General features: G+C 39.5%; 1 protein-coding gene across 4 annotated transcripts; it reads right to left on the reverse strand.

The window, feature by feature from the left end:
- Positions 1-11,804: 11,804 nt before the first annotated feature.
- Positions 11,805-16,908, reverse strand: LOC139151837 (zinc finger protein 808-like). Of its 4 annotated transcripts, none has more exons than XM_070724845.1 (2): positions 16,773-16,908; positions 11,805-14,530 (listed from the first exon to the last, which is right to left on the reverse strand). In XM_070724845.1, the coding sequence occupies exon 2, from the start codon at positions 14,523-14,525 to the stop codon at positions 12,819-12,821; it is 1,707 nt and encodes a 568-aa protein (XP_070580946.1). In that variant the 5' UTR covers positions 14,526-14,530; positions 16,773-16,908; the 3' UTR covers positions 11,805-12,818. The 4 variants fall into 4 exon arrangements, with proteins under 4 accessions (XP_070580946.1, XP_070580947.1, XP_070580948.1 ...); XM_070724846.1 differs by having other exon boundaries at positions 16,762-16,907; XM_070724847.1 differs by lacking the exon at positions 16,773-16,908 and adding an exon at positions 16,561-16,648.
- Positions 16,909-20,239: the final 3,331 nt, after the last annotated feature.

Below are 20,239 nucleotides of genomic sequence, written 5' to 3' on the forward strand. Positions count from 1 at the left end.
TTGCCTGGGTTAGCAGGTTGGACGCCAAGGCAAAACCTCTGAAACCTGGAGCTACGTATTGCAGCGCATTAACTACGGGGTACTCAGCTGCAATAATTGTAGCCCACAGACCTTTGTTTGCCGTGTTGGCTATTCAGCCCCGGCTACGGAGTACCATCCACACGTACTCACGTACTACTCACGTGCTGTGGAAACGCAGCTATCTGTTGGCGGGGTTGCGTGCGTCTTTATGTGGGTCAAAGGTCAACCCCGCCACGGATAGCTGCGGGCCAACTGCGAGCGAAAGTGGGTCTATTACGACGACACAACATGTATCGGAACTTTGAACGGCAAAATAAACCAAAGTGAGCGTAATTCAATAAAATGACCTATACCTGCCTGAACTCTGATTATTGCTCACTCCCTAACTCCTTTTGTGAACAAAATTTCTGGTTCGTTTACGTAATTTCGGCTGATTTTCCAAGGAGTACTCAAGATTTTCACTCCAGCAGCGAACTTTGACTTCTATTGATATGCTAATAAGGATCTGACCGAACGAGCTGCGTCTGTATTAGCATATCAATAAAAGTCAAAGTTCGCTGCTGGAGTGAAAATCTTGAGTACTCCTTGGAAAATCAGCCGAAATTACGTAAACGAACCAGAAATTTTGTTCACAAAAGGAGTTAGGGAGTGAGCAATAATCAGAGTTCAGGCAGGTATAGGTCATTTCATTGAATTACACTCACTTTGGTTTATTTTGCCGTTCAAAGATCCGATACATGTGGTGTCGTCGTAATAGACCCACTTTCGCTCGCAGTTGGCCCGCAGCTATCCGTGGCGGGTTGACCTTTGACCAACATAAAGACGCATGCAACCCCGCCAACAGATAGCTGCGTTTCCACAGCTACATCCACACGTACTCACGTACTCGGGGTTACAGTTTCACAGTCTTTCAGTGACCGTGATAGAGGACACACACGGCTGGACGTGGGGCTTATCGCCCTGACCAAACAACTCGTTAACAGCTCATAAGGTAGTAGACGGACTGCTAACTTATGAGCTGCTAACGAGTTATTTGGTCTGTCAGGGTGATAAGCCCCTGTGTTGGTCCGCTGATCGGCAGAACAAATTAATGAAGGTGATATGGGACTGTTTTCTTTGAAATACTATACAGAGATATAGCTATGGTAAAGTAATAGGCACACAATCGACCCAGTAAGACTTGTATGATGAAAAAAAAGTTTGATTTATTGGTCATATTTATAACTTGCAGACGAATATTGCTCGCAAAATCCTATGATATTAGATAGGTTGTTAAGCTAGGAACAAACACTTTCATTAGGGAAGCTGAGCGCGTGTCAGGAACTGAAATAATTATTTATCTTTATAGGAGTGTGCTCTTTCCATAGGCGCACGACGAATTTTAAGATCAATTATCTGAATTTTTAATGTTGAAACATGCATTTTATTAACAAATGTGCAAACAGAAATCGTGCGGCCAGATTTTGAGGCATACAGTGAACAGTGCCCATCACTACACACTACAGTGCAGTGCACGGCTGTGGCCGTTTAGCTCTGCTGTTACTTATAGTATACACTCGGCCAATTGTAAAACCACTTGTCTGTAATTGAATGGTGAAACATGCATTTTATTAATAACTGTGCAAACAGAAATCATGCGGACAGCTTTTGAGACATACTGTGAGCAGCGCCCAGAACACGGCCCTGCGTACGATGCTGTGTGTTCCGCTACAGCTAATAGCCCCGCTCACCACAGCCCTGCAAAGACCCGTACGTAGAGTTGGTGACTTCAAATCCATTTTTGGACTTGACGTAAAAAGCCAAATTACTGCCGAAATTCAGCGTTCTTGGGCCCAAGTCGTATCCCTGCCTACCTCAGCTACTCGATCGCTTCCAAAAATGCCAGTCTTTTATTCTTTTTTCGTAAATAACCGTCGATGTCGGCAACTCTCTCGCTAGCCCTGCGTACGTACGCAGTGTACGCTGTGTGTTAGGAACGCACAGGGAATGCACAGCGTACACTGCGTACGTACGCAGGGCTAGCGAGAGAGTTGCCGACATCGACGGTTATTTACGAAAAAAGAATAAAAGACTGGCATTTTTGGAAGCGATCGAGTAGCTGAGGTAGGCAGGGATACGACTTGGGCCCAAGAACGCTGAATTTCGGCAGTAATTTGGCTTTTTACGTCAAGTCCAAAAATGGATTTGAAGTCACCAACTCTACGTACGGGTCTTTGCAGGGCTGTGGTGAGCGGGGCTATTAGCTGTAGCGGAACACACAGCATCGTACGCAGGGCTAGGCTGTGGCCGCTCGGCTATCTTGTATGTGTACAATGTGTACAAGCACGGTCCTTCAGCCGAGCGGCCACAGCCGTGTTCTGGGCGCTGCTCACTGTATGTCTCAAAAGCTGCCTGCATGATTTCCGTTCGCACAGTTATCAATAAATGTATGTTTCAACATTAAAATTGTAGACAAGTGATTTTAAAAGTCGCCATTTGTATAAAATTAGTAACGTTAACAGTAGAGCTGAGCGGCCACAGCCGTGCACGGGGCACTGCACTGTTCACTGTATGCCGCGCCTCAATAGCTGCCCGCACGATTTCCGTTTGCACAGATTTTTATAAAATGCATGTTTCAACATTAAAATTACAGACAAGTGATTTTAAAAGACGTCGTGCGCCTGTGCTCTTTCTTCGAAATCCCAGGCAGATATCGCATGCTCATACTCCTCATCCAAAGAGAGCTTGGACGAGAGTGAGTCGCCGCATACCGCAACGCTTGCTGCTATGCTGTGCTGATGACGCATCCGATGCTATATTTGCCTATCACAGTTATTGTTCTAGCAAAATCTTCAAATTTCCTACCCGGCTACCATGCAGATAATCTGTTTTTCCCCAAAAGAGCTTGTACAAACACACTGAAGGGTTTTACTTGGTTTAGTATTCACACAAAGCTTCTCTATGGTTTGTAAAAGGAAATGGGCTATGTATATTAGCGACTCGCCGCCTACACATGAATACTTCCACAGTTAATTCACCAGGTCACGTCATCCTGCATAGAATGGATAAATGCAAAAGTGAATTTTCCAACAGGCCAATGCAAAATTGGTTATGTATGTCTCAAATTATGTGTTTCAGTTGAGGTAGTATGCACCTCGAAAGTGAAAGACTTAATCTTTTGCTCAAACTTTCCTCAAGGAAACTTTCAACAATTTTCTCAAGAATAAAAGTCGGAAGTCACGTGCACCGTGCAAATTTTGGTACCAGAGAAACAAATAACCCAAGATTTACCGATATTTGAAATGCAAAATGGCCGCGCCGATCCCTGTGTTTACTCTGTGGAGAAAAATAAAATTTTCGAATTTCGAAAAACTATGAAAAATGAAATTTTTTCTTGGACCAAGAGCTTTCAAATGAACCCCAACAAGTGATAGATTAGAAAAGAATCGGAAAAGTTTGAGAGTACTAGTCCAAATGTCTGTCCCCGAGGCGTATTCTATCTTGCAAGCCTTCAGGAAATATAGGGTAGGTAGGTATGTCAGGTCTCTTCTATTTTTAGTGGGTTGAGACCCATTACAAACCAGAACAAATTATCAGAACCAATGTGGTTTTAAACAAATGCGAAAAACAGTTAAGGGTCGAAGGGTTTAGTGTAAGTCGATTTAACGGAAAAAGGGTATTTGGCCAATCATTGAGCCAGGGTCAATTTATGCCGCATTCGTTACGACTTTATATATTTTAACCGTTTAGTAGTAACCATTGTGATACCATTTTCAGTCCCTCTACAAAAATGTAATTCATTTTGTCACATTTTGTCACCTGTAGCATACAGCTGAAACCAGTACTCGGATCCGCCACATAATCATCACGCGTCCGGTTTAAGGAAAATTGTGCGCATACCTCGGATTGTATTGCTGTAAAATGGTAGATTTTCATGGAATAATTAAAAGACATATCGACAAGCTTGTCTAAAATCCAGGATTGAGATTATAGTTAACGTTATTTACATGTCACCGTGTGAGAATTATAAAGAAAGCGTGCAACCACTTGAATGAAAGCTTACATGCTGAATTACTGTGTAGGTGTAAACATGAATATATGCTGCAAACAAAGGTATACACATGTATCTTACTTCCTCCTAGATACTACCTATGCTGTGACGTGTGTACGTATCCATAGTATGCCTGGCCTCGCCCTTCGTTATCAATGAGTAACGTGACAGATACGGCAATGGTGGGGTCGGAAGGTTGCCAGGTAAATAGCGAAACAAATAGGATGCGGATTCTCGGCGTAAACAACATTTTGACTGGTAAAACACCTGACGTCACCTCGTTAACATGGAAAGGACAACGTTCTAGCCTGGCTCTACAGCCGACATAGTATATATATATATATATATATATATATATATATATATATATATATATATATATATATATATATATCTCGAAGTATACAGATGTCCTCGTGGGAAATTACAGTGCTCAATGCAAAAGCAGAGCGTTATAAATAAACAGATTACTTCAAGTACAAAGTATTGAAATCTATTACTTAAATTTCATGCATCTTGCAATCCTCAGATAGAGTGAAAGGATCCTTTCACTCTATCTGAGAATTGCAAGATGCATGAAACTTAAGTAATAGATTTCAATACTTTGTACTTGAAGTAATCTGTTTATATATATATATATATATATATATATATATATATATATATATATGTATGTGTGTATGTATGTATATATACACACACACACACAATCACATGTAATTATTTTTTATTTTAAAAACACGATACCTGTAAGCTTATTGAGAAAGTGACGGGTAAACAACTGCATGGTTGAATGTTTCTTGTCAGATGGTTTATGATGTCAGATTAAAGGATTCGAATATCATGAATGTGCCATGTAAACTCGAATACCCACATACCCACTTCATGATCTGAAATTGATACAAACTTATTGCGCATAGTCTGTTAGTTGTCTTTCGCTCCAGGATACCCATCCATTGAAGTTGATCAGACCATAGACCCTCGAGAAAAACGGGACAGGCAACTGCGATAGAGAACAAAGGGTCTATGGGATTAGCAGCGTGCGATCCTATATGCCGTTCATACACAGGCCATTGAAACGTCTCTGAAACGGTTCTGGGCCAATACTGACACAGAAAGTTATGTGTGGACACTCCGAAATGGTTCTGAAGCGTTTCAGATTTGAGACGGTTTAGTCGGCCCGACCAGAGCCGTTGTAGGGATTAACTCTATCCGCAAATCGCTGTGTGGACAGACTGAGCCGCTTCAGAAGCGTTTCAAACGCCCTCACGCGACAGGTATTTGTAACATAAAACAAACAACAACCAATATACAATATTCACTTTCGCCATGGCTGTCGAACACAGTACTACATCTCGCGGTATACTGGTCCGACGAAGAGATAAGCTTGATACCAAAAACCCTATCAATTCGACCAGAAAAAATTCATTACGATTTGAAAAACGTCGAATTAATAGGAAATTAAAACTGCCGAAATAATTTAGTGGTCGAATTTAATTTGGAACGACGAGGATGAAATTTAAGCGAGACATTTTTGCCATGTTGAGACTGCTTCAAAGCATGGACTGTGAAATTTTGTGAGGTCGACAAATTTCGTAACAAAAAAACCTCAAACGCACGTTGGTGTCACATCAAAATCAAAGTGGCCGCGATTACAAACGGAACAATCTGTGAGACTGCCACCGGCCGCTCGACGGACGACACGTAAGTTGACATCGTGTGCCAGCCCTTGGAAATATATTGTAACTCCTTGACAGGCAGATGAGATAGTCTTATAGCGTTTGATGCATTGAAAGTTTGTAAAAATAATAAAAAATGACATCACCGATCATAAGAAACGTGGTGTTGAAGATAATAGTTTTAAAAGAAGACTATGACGACCATATTTCTGTAAGTATTATCTAACTTTAGAAAACCAACATCTGAAGATTTACTTCCACCAACACTTTTGGATTTGTTCCACTCTTTATTATAAGATTAGTCGAATTTCTGGAAAGTAGGTGTACATTTTCGATGTCTGTGTATCGTCTACACCGAAGTCATATCCGAAAGAGTATAATCAGTTCGCGACCGCGTAAACCTCTCTCTCCCTCTCTCTCTCTCCGGCATTTCAATGTTTTATATTGTCGACATTTATATATCAGTCTGAAGTTTCAGGTCACTGCTCATTGCAAGTAGTTGATGTCAATTTTTCCGTATCGGGCATGGTCTCTATCGTCACTCTAATTGTTAGTGTTTTCCTGTTATATTCCATATCAAACTCAAAACACAACGTGAACAACGCTGATAATATATTGCATATTTCGTATCGAAAACCGGTAAAGTTCGTAACTGGTGACATGTCACGCCCTGGAGAAAGTTCATCACCATCGATCGAATGTCCGTGGCGCTTTTTGCTTCCAAATAGACATATTGAAATGCACAGGGAACTTCGCGGTATGGCAATTATATGAACTTTACCTTGAAGAAAGTCTGTGACTTTAAACTGGCCGTACAACCAACAATAAACATGGCGGAGCAATGATACCGATTTCAGAGACTTCGATTTTTTTTTCATTGCGACCTCGACCGCTGGTGAGAGCGAGTCGTCTATTTTTTTCCCACTGGCTATTTGGCTTTGAATTTTCAATTGCCATCTTGCGCTAAGTTAAAGCTAAAAACAAGACGGGCGTTCTCTGTAAATCAATAAGCCTTTTGAATATGAAAAAATCGGACATCTGAACCTCAACACGCAGCTTGAAAGTTGTTCTCCGAATCAGGACAGGGACATCGGCCCGGGACATCGGTGAGGCCGGATTTCACGTAGTAGCTATGGAAACCGACGGCTCTGTCTATGGTTCGTTGTAAGAAACCATGCGATGTACGCTCCCTTGGGCCGTGGAATTTCGCCGTATCGCCTCTACAGACTACACCGTCTATTACCTAACCATGCTATTAAACAATCACACGATAGTTCAGTAACATATATCTTCATTAATCTACCGATCATCCACCGTCGAACACTTCGAAAACAATGGTCGCGGTCACGGATTCAAAGACGTTCACAAGAAGAAATTATCAATAAGTGGCGCGCAGAAATAACTTGTAATCTGTATATCTTCACACAACCGATATTGTATACCTATCACCGTCGAGAACCGATATTGTATACCTATCACCGTCGAAGTTTATGTCTTTCACTGTAGAGTTCTTTTTATCCAAAACACATATTCAGAAGAGTGCCACAGAGCAGTCAAATGAAAGGATAATTGCTTCAAGCAAATGAAATTGCACGAAAGAATGAAAATCAACAGCACACCATGGACGTGATTTAAAACAATAGAGCTTGTGAATAGGACTATTTGAGTAAAAAGTGCCGTTTTTCTCGCAATTTTAGCAACTGTAACGACCCTTTATTCTTTAATACCTTTCCATAATTGAATTAAACTAGGTTTAGGGCTTATACACACAGTGTACACTGATGTACAGAACTTTAAAAAGTATTCTGCTGGTAACGAACAGGGGTTTACACTCTAATGGGCGCAGTAAAACAATGGTCACGTCCATAGATTCAAGGACGTTCACGGGGAGACACAATGGCAAATAGTGCAGTGTCGTAAAATTGCTTAGACTAGTTTTAAGAATAGTACAATATCTGGTCATCGGTGTACCGCTACCTGTGAATTGAAACGACAAGTGTAGACCTATAGCTTCGAAATTTTATGGGAGAGACACCACGACTGACACCGACAGTAGCATAACAAACTATTCCCAATTGTTCGTCGTGTTTAATACAGACATCTCTGTAGGTGATTCTGGTTTCTCTTGAATCAAAAGTCCGACATTGACAAAATTGACATAAAATAAGTCCGAAAAGTTATGTTTTATTCAACTAACTGATTCATCTCCTTTGATATCCCCTATTAGCTACATGTAAACAGTCCGGAAAGACTGACATCGATGTCTCCCGGGCCCCCATTTCTTCACCGTTTTGCAAAACATCTCATCAGCCGGACGCATGGGCAATATCTTTGTACGTTGGTCAAAACTAATGACAGTATAGGTCAGGATGTAACATCGGTCAAAGTAATATTGAATATGGAAGACGAAAATGATTTCATTGATTGACAAAAATGAGAGGGAACGAGTCAGTAAATATCGAACCATAAAGGGGAGATCGAGACTGCCATCCCCCATGATTAATCAACTGGGAACAAAATATATATTTCGATCAACAGACTTACACAACCAGAGACAGCATTTTATTCAGCTGTAAAATAAGTCACCGCCTTTCCTATAATAACACCCCGTTTGCGTTTCGATCTACTCTGCTCTGTCTCCAATCGGTATGGCCGTCCGGGTTTCGCCTGCCGTACTGACTGATACATGGTTATTTCTTCACATATTTTTTCATCGTTTGGCATAAAATACAGCATCTCTTTGGTGCACAAGGCAAATCAACGTTTAGAAGGAAAGTCACAGGAGGTTACCGTAGGTGAAATTAGAATGGAATGTTGAAGATGAAAAGACTTTTATCAGTCGACAAAAATTGCCATAAACCGAGAATTGAGATTGTCTATATGATTTATGAATTGGGAACAAAAATATTCGATTGAGTCATTAAGTTTGTGTTTGATTCGTTTTAAAATGTGTTCCTACATTCTTATCCGATTGTTTGTGTTAATAAAAATGTTTGTTTCGCCTCGGATATTTGTAGGGAAGTTTGGATTAGTGTGGACGGTAATGTTTTGTATGTGTGAGGAAAGCTTATGGCGAGGCGAAACAAACATTTTTATTAACACAAACAATCGGATAAGAATGTAGGAACACAATTTAGAAACGAATAAAACACAAACTCGACACAAAAACATTTTGGATAGTTCGGTGGGGAGCCTCTTTCACATTCTTTACAGCCAGTACGACGTCGTTCGTTTCAGCCATCTTGTTATGCAGTATGCTTGGCCATACACACCTTTTGAACTCGAGAGGGCGCATTAAGACGTCTTAAATATCAAAACAATGGCTTTATTTTGTGAGTATGGACACGAGCGGACCCAAACTATTAATCACCTGTGTTTACAAATCACAAATAAAGTCGCTGAAACGTTTCAATTTTTGCCTGTATGAACGAAGTACTACTTGGAATAATAAAGAGGTGTTAATGGGTCGGGGACGGAATGAACATACAGAACGTCAGTTTGATCGTTAATGAGATTCAGTGTTAAGTACGAAGTATTGTTGTCGGGGACCGCTTGGCAAACGAAGTTAATATATTCCAAGATAGATCGCACAAAGAAACCACAGCAGTTGCCTGTCCCGTTTTTCTCGAGGGTCTATCATGATCAGACACGCCTCTGCGGAACACCAATGAGTTCACGTGTCAAACACCTAAAGCATATTGAAGCACGCTTTTGCGCTACTAAAAGTTCAGCGCTTACCCAAAACACTAGACTTGGTTCAAGTCTATGATTTGTTAATGTTTGAGTGAAGTGAACGCAACGATATGTATTTTGCTTTCATGTGAAACGCGCGCGTCAGTGGAGTGGACGCGATGCTAGTCGGGTGAACGCTATACAGGGGAGTTTCACCCGGAATCACAGGTGAATCCGGCAGAAACTAACTCACTATACTGCGCAGACTCAAAAGTAACGCATTCAATCGCTGGGAAAACCTGGCCTGCGCTACCGAATTCTGAATAGGTTTGTACGAAATAGGAGAGACACAAGAGAAACTATTATAAATGATTTTACTTTTTAAAATTTCACCGACTTGAACCAAGTCTACCAAAACACTTATAGTGGCGTTTAATTCTACCGTCGTGAGTCTCTACTGAATGAACCGATGGTCTACATGAATGTTGTTGGAAGCACCTAAACAATATTCCTGCCAGTGTAACGATACCTAAAAAGAACCACGTTCCAATTTCCTCCACTTCTAACTGAAGCGATTTCTACCGACACCCAGCATAAATTGTCCTCCCCGACTCGATTCAGCAATGGGAGTGCCCCAGCTTGCTGAAAATAAATTCGCCAACATAATTCTGCATTACAGTTCAATGCTGAAAAAAAGGTCAAATACCACACACGGTCCCTCTATGATAGAGGGACCGTGCACCACATTGCAAATGTAGGAGCCGACTTGCTCAAGCTCCAGGCTGTCTTGGGGGCGTGTCACTATCTAGAAAAAACAACAAGCAAAAAAAAAACCCGGGAGAACATGACGAACACTAGGCCCGAATCTGATTAAAATCACATGTACAGTACGGCGACGTCTACTTATGCGTACGCATTATTCTCCTGCTGTCGCCTCTCATAGTTTTGTGAACCAATGTGACCCGACATGACCCTGACTGCGTGTAATAGAGTAGCTCGTAAACACTGATAAACGACGGCCGCTGTGTGGTATGAGCACAGGGCAGAGACAGGAAAAAACAAACAAGCATACCAACAAACAAATAAATAAACAAAACGAAACAAAAATAAACATAAAAACAAGCATATAAATACATAAATAAATATTTAACAAACATACAAACAAACATACACAAACAGATAAATAAACAAACGAACATACAATGTCATAGAATGTTGAATAACCACAAACAAACAAACAAATGTATACACATGCACACATTTGTATATTTGTATATTGGTAAAATATGTGAGTGTAAGAGACAATAGTTAGTATATATATATATATATATATATATATATATATATATATATATACGTGTGTGTATACATGTTCGTTTATTTATTCGTGTTTATTAATCAACGTTCTATATTGTATGTTTGTTTCTTTGTCTATTTGTTTATGTTTGTTTGTCTGTATGTTTGTTTAATATTTATTTATGTATTTGTATGCTTGTTTGTATGTTTGTTTATTTTTTCCTGGCTACCCTGTGGTATGCATTAGAAAAGTAGGCTACTTGGCTGTAATACTCATGCTGCGTTTGTTGCTATGACCATGGCATGGCGTTACCACAAGTACCTCCATGCTATGAATAGTATTAGAGATATGCGTTTTGCTATTTATAGACGACTGTGGCACCACTTCTTTGTATATCGTAGACTGAAATGCACATTTAAGTCGTGAAAAATGGCTCAGCATTTTGAGGAGCTTCCTTCAGGTCGCAGATGTAAAACTTTGGGTATAAGAACACGACTCAGCTATATATGCTCCTTGTGCAGTTCGACTTCTTAATCAGAGACAAAACGTTGTGTCTGAAGTTTGAAATAAATTTTGTAGCGTTTTTTCATTGAGCTTTAGGGCCTATGCGTACACTTGTGTGATTTTAAAGATATGTTTTACTACTGTATTTATATTCTTACTGTTTCGATGTCTGTGCCGTTGCAAGACAAGTTTCTCATTTCAGGGATAATAAAGTTTAATTAATAATTCAAATACCGATTGCGTAGCACTTCTTTCTTCGAGAATCTTCTTGCAGATTGTAAAACCGAATATCGACAATAAAGCACATCCTATTACATGTCGATATGTTTCGGTTGGAGCTCGGGCCTGGCGAGCGTAGAGGGCGCCCTGGAACGACGGATCCTTCAGTCTACGCACCATGGGGTATCCCACTCATGTCAAAATGTGGGCATGTTTTTGACTGGCCTAACTATATCTGCTCATGCCACAAAGTTCAGATATGTATTTTTTCAAAATTTGTTCTTGAAATTTATTTCATAATGACATCACCAACAGACTTGGCACAAGTCTGGCTAAAACAAAAAACCACACAATCTTTCTAAGACATAACACATCACATTCAAAGTTTATGTATACACTCTTTATTATAATGTCTAATCTATTATTGATAATAACAAATTCAAAAGTATTCAAAATTCAAGTTTTAAATGTACTGATTTTAACTACAGATTATCATCATCAGAACAAACTCAGATTCCTTAAAAATTATAGAAATAGAATTGATTCCTTCCATCAGAAATTTGTCAAACTCCATTAACAAGCAGGCTGTACACTAACATACATGGATATAAGCTTATGGGTAAATGGGTGACATGATGGCATGTTCTGGATGGTTTAAGCGACAGAAAGGCAGTCTTAATCATAAACTACATCTACTCTGATACATTCCATTCCTTGCAATAAAACTATGTTCAAACCATTGACTACATCCTAACTTTAAGAACTTGTGTAATCATTTTTTTACCTTCTACAAAGCCTGTTACATATATGTATGTCACAGTGTTCACTATGCGAATGTGTTAAGGAATATAAGATGATGATAAAAACAAATGCTGAAAAATTTGCTGTAACTGTCTTCTCTAACAAGTCATGAACTATGATCTTATTCTACCAAAAACACCCGCAACTGCATGCATTTGAATTAATGTACTGAGTCTATGGACAGTTCAATAAAAAAAATTATTTCCAAATGCGGTTTTTGTTGCTTTAATATCCATGGGTCAATGTCGAACAGTTACAAACTGGTGTTGAAATCGAGTCATGACATTGGCAGTATTCTATCATGAATGATGATTGAATAAAAGATGTCCTCGTGACTAAATGCTACCTTATAGTAGATAGGGCTGCTTGCAGCAGGATTATCAAATATTTGAAGTAACTTCCACATACGTAGGAACATATTGGCCCTATCCTCGTTAACATTGCTCAGCCCAGCTGTTGTATGGAAAAAAAATCTCTAGTCATTTTCTGCCTCTGTATCAAACAAAAAATGACAAAAACAAAACTATATTTCATGAAGCAGCAATGTGGCTAACAGAAGATTAGATCTAATGTATTACAGAGGACATAGCACTGCTCAGATTTGCACACTGGGGAGAAGAGAAGAGGATTTAGAAAGTCCATCGTGGGTAACAGCAAACTTCTTGTTATGACCCTTAAGTGACCTTTCATTGATAAAAACGACATTGCATATATCACACCTCATAGCTGTGTCTGAACTGTGAGCTTTCATGTGAGACTTCAATTGCACATTCCATGTGCTGGCGTAGCTACACTCCTTACACTTGTACGGTTTCCTGCCGGTGTGTCTTCTAGAATGTGATTCTACTTGCGAAGGTTTGGCAGCCCTGAAATCACAGAATTTGCATTTGTACGGCTTTTCTCCAGTATGAGTCCTTTCGTGAAATATTTGTCTCACCTGATCAACAAATGCCTTCGGACAATATTTGCATTTAAATGGTCTCTCATTGAGGTGATGTTGCATCTTATGACGTCTGAGAGCGCCCTTGTTACCTGCAATATATCCTTTCCCACAAACATCACAGTAAATTTTTTTCCGTTTTGCGTTGATATCATGCTCTCTTGAAATGTGTTTTCTTAAATCCTTCCGAAATGTATATGTTTTCCCACAGAACTGACAGAGGATTGCTTTGTTGTGAGAACACATGTGTGACTGCAAATTAGATTTAGTAGCGAATCTTTTGCGGCATCCTTCACTGGGGCAGATAAACTTCTTGTCTTCTTCTTTTGTGTGTACTTGTATCTTGTGATTCTTCAATAATTTTATTCTTTGAGTGGTATATTCACACATGTCGCATTTTTGTATGGCTTGTGTATGGTCCTCCTTGTGTTTTTGCAGGGAGCTCTCTGATGAGGCGTTAAACTGGCATTGCTCGCACTTCAACTTGCCTTCATCATGCTTGTTAAGGTGACATAGCATCCGACTAGCTGTTTTGCAATAATAGAGCTGGCATATTTTGCATTTATAGAAGCACTTATTATGAATGTCTGTACCTATTTCCATGTGTTCTTTGTATTTAAATAATTTTTCAAGCGCTTCCTCTTCTTTGTCTTTCACTTCATTCACCTTCTCAACAGTGTCAGTGTCAGTGTCATCCCCAGACTCAGAATTATCACTTGTCTCTGTCTCTTCTCTACTATCAAAATCCTCATCTTTAATCGTCACGACTGCATCTTCATCGGAACTTGAACCAAACACATAACGGCTCCTACTGTGGTATACTGTCCTCTGCCTTGTTCTTCTTGTGTCACTGGTCAACTTTGTCACGCGGTCATTCTGTATTTCATCAATATTCGTGTGTTCAGTGGCATGTTCATATCCTTCAAATGATTGGTCATTTTCTTCAAATTTCAAACTTTCCACTGACATTCCATGACCATGGTTTGGAAAATTCACATCATTGCTGGGATGATGTGACCCTGTCGTGCAAGTATTCTCAAATTCTTCTTTAACTTCAGGGCGGTGAATTTGTGGCTCATCTTCTTCTCTCTCTCTTTTCACATTCTCACTTTTTCTGCTGACTTCACAGATCTGATTGTCAGAAACTACCCACTTCCTTAAATGACCATCTGTATCATCATTATCATCCTCTTCAGTGCTCTCACTAAATTCTTCATCTGAGCTAGACGAATAAACATTTGGCCCGCTTTTCCACCATGGAGTTAACTTACCAAGCAGTCCAGCAGATGCTTTCCGTTGACGTCTTTTTGATCTGTCTGGTGTTATGTCTACTTGTTGCATCATCTCTGCTTGGTCTGCCATTTCAGCTGAAAAAAGACAAGGTGCAATCAATACAACTAATGTATTTCAAAAACACTTCACTTGTTTTAGATTAGGCCAAAAAATAAATTGTGCTGTTCCGATAACACGGTTTTCAAAAATAGGGTAGATAGGTCGGCAGGGATGTTTTTTCCAAAATATTTTTATATCAAATATGCACTTTTAAGGGGTTTGGGGCGATCAAACACTGGCCACAAAATTTCCAGAAAAACGTATCATACATATAAAAGGAAAAAGTCATCGTTGATGACACAGTCAACATTTGTTAATGGGTACTTTGATTACAAGTCCTTGGAGAGGATAGAGTCCGGTTCAATAATTGGGTCTGTGATTAAAGATGAGTTGCATGGTGGTGAAAACGTAAAACCAATGTGGGCTGCTACCCTAATTACAAAAGGTCATTAAATTAGTCAATTACTAATTAATTGACAGGATGTTGCCAAACATTTTTGCATTCTATATTAACACTGACAGATTATCACGTGTACCACATTTCGAAAGCAATACCACAAATTATCAATGAATTGTATTACAGCACTGTTAAATCAAGATCTGAACAAAGTTTAATCAAATTTGATTTGTTTCTGGACAAATCATTCTAATTATGAAAATTCATTAAATATGTAAATTAAAAATTAATTAACTTGACACTGCCTTGTGTCTTTCTTCAAAATGTGAGCTCAATATCTGCACCAAGCTTCATAAAATTTGATGAATCATTTCTTGTCATATCAGCCAAATTACGAAAATTCATTAAATATGCAAATCAGCAGTTAACTGACATGATACTACTACTTATCTTTGCATGCCATAACGCTACTGGAAGATCAACATTTGAACCACGCTATCAAATTTGATACAGCATTTCTATACATATCACACTAATTATAACAGTTCACAAAATATGGAAACTAGCAATTAATTGACATGATACTACTTAATGTCTTTGCACAGCATTACAGTACTGAAAGGTCAAAATCTGTACCAAGTTTCAGCAGATTTGATGCAGTATTTCTGGACATAGCCACGGTTACTCTGGCCATGGATGTAAAAAATTTTTTACATCCATGCTCTGGCGTAGAGTAACCGTGACACAGCCCACTAATTAGGAAAGTTTATTAAATATGCAAATTAGCAATAAATTGGAATGACACTGATAAATGTCGTCATTCAAAACGTTAAAGCAATGCGAGTTCAACATCTGTACCAAGTTTCATGAAATTTGTGAACCATTTCTTGACATGCCAGCCTAATTACGAGAATTCATTAAATATGCAAATCGGCAGGTAATTGACATGATACTACTACATATCTATGCACACCATTACACCACCAAAAGATCAACATCGTTGTCAGGTTTCATCAAATTTGATGCAGCACTTCTAGACATATGACATTAATTATGAAAGTTCATCAAATATGCAAATAAGCAATTAATTGACATGATACACAGTATTACAGTGCTGAGAGATCAACATCTGTACCATGCCTTGGGAACAGTCTGTTTTTCGGGGTGACTCACATGTCCGAGGGGTTAGGAGACATATGCTGTTGCCCTCACAGCCAGTCAATATGTGTTTTATTACACACCTCATCGGCAGTCATACATAAGGCACAAAACTTGTCGCATGAAATATGGCAGAAAAAGGTTTTTCACGACAGCGTCGCAATACTTCTGCAAAACGTCCAATGCACCTTTGATTATCGTTTCGTCCGTTTCGAGTCCTTGTTTGAAACCAGAGCAATCTCCAGAAAGGAGGGTAAACCGAGACGACATATTTGTTACATTCTAAATAGCACATGCGCAAATGTCGTTTTTGAAGTCAGCGGGCATATATAATTTTTCGGAACTGATGCCTGGCAGGCAACAGTTCCGACATGACAAATGATGCCTGATGGCGTCGTTCATGTGGATCAGCATATAAAAGAACGCACCTCACGTGACTATCAACTGCCGAACACAGATTGCGGATGAGGTGTGTTGTAAAATAAATTGAAGAAATATACTTCAGCATACTGTCGCGTTAGTGACAGGCTGTCGCATAGAATGCAGTGAATCAGCCCTGCGTACGATGCTGTGTGTTCCCGGCGTTGTCCGTCCTCGGTATAACGTCATGAACGTGGCTTCTAACGCCGAGAACACACAGCATCGTACGCAGGGCTAGCGGTGAACGCGCTTAGGAGGCCAGTGTAGGCATCATACACCACACAGCCTTACCAAAGAGTTACCTCCTCAACTGTACACTGGAAACACTAAGTCTCAGAGCTTGTTGATTCCTTGGGGGAGCGACAGCGCTTTCACCCAGATCTGGAAGAATTCCAAATGGCGGATATACTACGAATGCTAATTATTAGGGGAACACCATTTGATTTCTGGGGGGGGGGTATGGAGGATTTTGAGAAAAAAAAAATTGTCGCCAGGTGAGATAGAAGAAAAAAAAATTGATCCTGCCATGGCCTGAGAAAAAAAAATTGTCATAACAGACAGAAGTGAAAAAAAAAAATGTCACAATGCACCAGAAATTAGCAAAATTTGGAAACCCTATTCTCATGTATTCTTTGCCGGCGCGCCGCCATAGGCGGCGCAAATGTTTTTACCACAAGCAATTCTTATGTTTTTTTCCCAGCACTTATGATGTAAGCATGCACTACATAGGTCTACTTACACCTCAGTGCACTCAATGTTTTCCTTCCCTTTCCTGACCCAAGAAATCATATTTCAGGATTTCTGTTGCAATATATCGATGGCATAGGCACTATCTAAATGGGACTTTTTGACTTCTGTAAATTGTGAAAATTTTAAAACACAAGACAGGAGTCAATAAACTAGTGTTAAAATCAATATAGTATTCTCTCAATATAAATATATTAGGAAGATGTACAAGTTGACAATGAAAAATTGAGGAACAACAAATGTAATGAAATACAAGGGAGAGGGTCACTAAAAACATTGAAAACTTCAGGGGGCGTTACTCAAAATGTGGAGAGGAAGAAGAGGGACGGGTTACTCAATTTATTTTGGCGAAATAAATTGAAACACATCTCAGATTGCACCATTGCACACATCCATTTCTCAAAATTTTCAATGCGAGAGGGGGGCGCCCCCTCTCGTGCTCTCCCCCCGGCTCTTCTAACAGTGTTACTGGTAAAAGACAAATTTAAAATACCTATCGGATTGCACTACACTGCACCGTGGCGCACATCAATTTCTCAAAATTTTCACAGGATCTAGGACAAAACTGAACTGTTGTGAATTCATCCTTTATCATCACAGAAACATGTTTTCTTTTACCTCAGTTCAATGACCATTTTGACAGTTAAACATACCATATTCATGCTTTTCATTAGAAGCTGGCAGCTGGAGAAATGACACAAGAAGGTCACAAATTTTCCGTTCCTGTATATTTATTTATCTTCAGTCTCTGGCAAACAGAACTGTTTTTCACAAATTGTATTGTCATTGTTTGGTTGTTGAATATTGTGACACAAACACTGATCATGCATAAAATGTAAAAAAATATTGCAGTGTTCAATGTCATTTTCAAACAGTTTTACCAAATGCAAAATAACCTGAAACTCCTCTCAGATTGCACCATTAAACATATCAATTTCCCAAAATTTCCAATACGAGAAGGGGAAACCCCCTCTCGTGCTCTCCCCTTGGGGTGTTCTAACAGTTTCACGTAGTAAAAAAATTAAAAAACACCTCTCAGATCGCACCAGACTGCACCATTGCACACATCAATATCTTAAACTTTGCATGCAAGATATGGGAAAGCCCCTGTGACACTTTCCCCCTAAGCTTCTCACGTGTTCTCTCCCTATACTTTAAAATTCTGCCCGGTCAGATATCCTAGTGAAAACCTTGTCATAATACCCATCCAAATTAAACAATATACTATATGGTTAGATACTGCGTGAGCTTCTATATCTTTATTTTATTGTGACTTGCAATTTCATTTTGATGGGTTCACCTTTTTTGAACCATCATGAGATAACTGATGATAGTCTAGCAGAGTACATCAGGATTTGAAAGGTCTTTACTGTTAAATTGCTGTATTTTGTAAATTTTACAAATACATGTATTTGTATTTAACTTTTCTAAGTGGGGGGGATCAGTCAAAATTTCAGAGTTAGAGAGGGGAGTTACTCAAATTCATCATGGTTGACGGGGGGGGGGTGTCACTGAAATTTCTGAGTTTCAGGCGTAAATAATGACGGCTCCCTTATATACAACGCATCACAAACTTGATGACAAAGAAAAAAAAATTGCATTGCTACTCCATTTGAAAAAAAAATTGATGCAGCTCTGACAGTAGAAAAAAAAATTGCTGTCACTGTGACAGGAAAAAAAAATTTGCTCCCATACCCATTTCCTCCATACCCCCCCCAAAATCAAATGGTTCTCCCCTTATGTGTTTGCACGTGGTATAGTACAAATGGATTTTCGGGATGGTCAAACCGTGGAGGTAGAAAGATTCTTTCTAGCACCATGGTCAAACTTTCAATGAAGACATCGCCATGCTGTATTTTGCTTTCAAAGATTTTACGCTTTTGTTGTAGTAGACTATGCATACTCTCAATCCCTCACTTTTTTCCAGTTTCGAACGATGTGAATATTTTTGCAAAGGTGGAAGGCTTCAAAACATCCACAAATTTTGCCCTGCACTTTTTCTCCAATTTGACACCCCTGTACGATTGAATGGTTGATCCCATCGCTTACATACATCCATGGAGGTGTCCATTGCATACATCGAAGTTGCTTGGTTTGCACGTTCTCCAGAAAAACTATGGTCTTTTCTCAAAAGATTTAGACCGGGACCCCGGGAGAGTTACCCTGTTGGACGAATCTAGGAGGCCAGGAAGTACTCTGAACCTGTCTCACTATTTGCAAGTTGTTATTCAAGCTATCTGGCAACCAGATGCACCCTAACACAGATAGTATGAGTAGGCTCAACCCCCAATGTTGAGATGGCTTGGTCTTCTCATAGGCCTGTTACCCACAGGCGTTCTGTTTTGCGGCTAGTTTGTATAAGTAAAGGCTAAGGAAGAGAACGTCGGAACGTTGCAGAAACTACACTTTTACAAACTACCCGTAAAACAGAACGCCTGTGCTGTTACCTAAGGCCAAAGTAATTAAATTCTTTGTTTTGCGTCCACTCAAAATGGTAAAAGGTACGCGTGTAAGCGGCTGAAAAAAAACACACTAGAAAATTAACACAAATGTAATTTGATTGCAGCAAATAAAAAAATGTAACAAAATTTTTAGTTCAAAAAAGCTAAGCGGGTATGTCCTAAAATTTCCTATTCAAATACACTGTGTGTGTTTTTCATGAAAACCTTAAAAACCTAAGCGGGTGGGGACGCAAAACAAAGAATTTAATTACTTTGGCCTAATCGTGACGTGCAGAGGAAACAAAAGACCACAATACGATTACGTAATAGATCATCACATTCGCCCTTCTGTCTATCAAATGACCGACTTTACATGGTAATCATCGCTGCATCGATTGTAAGATGTATGAGTATGGAGCAGTAGTAGTACCGTGTCACTTTGCACGCACCTCTGGATCTTCCAAGGCTGCTGCATTCACAAACACCTGGGGGGATCCAAAGTAAAGTTCTCAGATTTGTTCAAATGCCCCCTCATAAACCGACAATGCGTCAAATCCCCCATTTGATTTCCTATAATTTTG

Source organism: Ptychodera flava, chromosome 15, assembly GCF_041260155.1.
Source record: "Ptychodera flava strain L36383 chromosome 15, AS_Pfla_20210202, whole genome shotgun sequence".
NCBI classification, from domain to species: domain Eukaryota; kingdom Metazoa; phylum Hemichordata; class Enteropneusta; family Ptychoderidae; genus Ptychodera; species Ptychodera flava.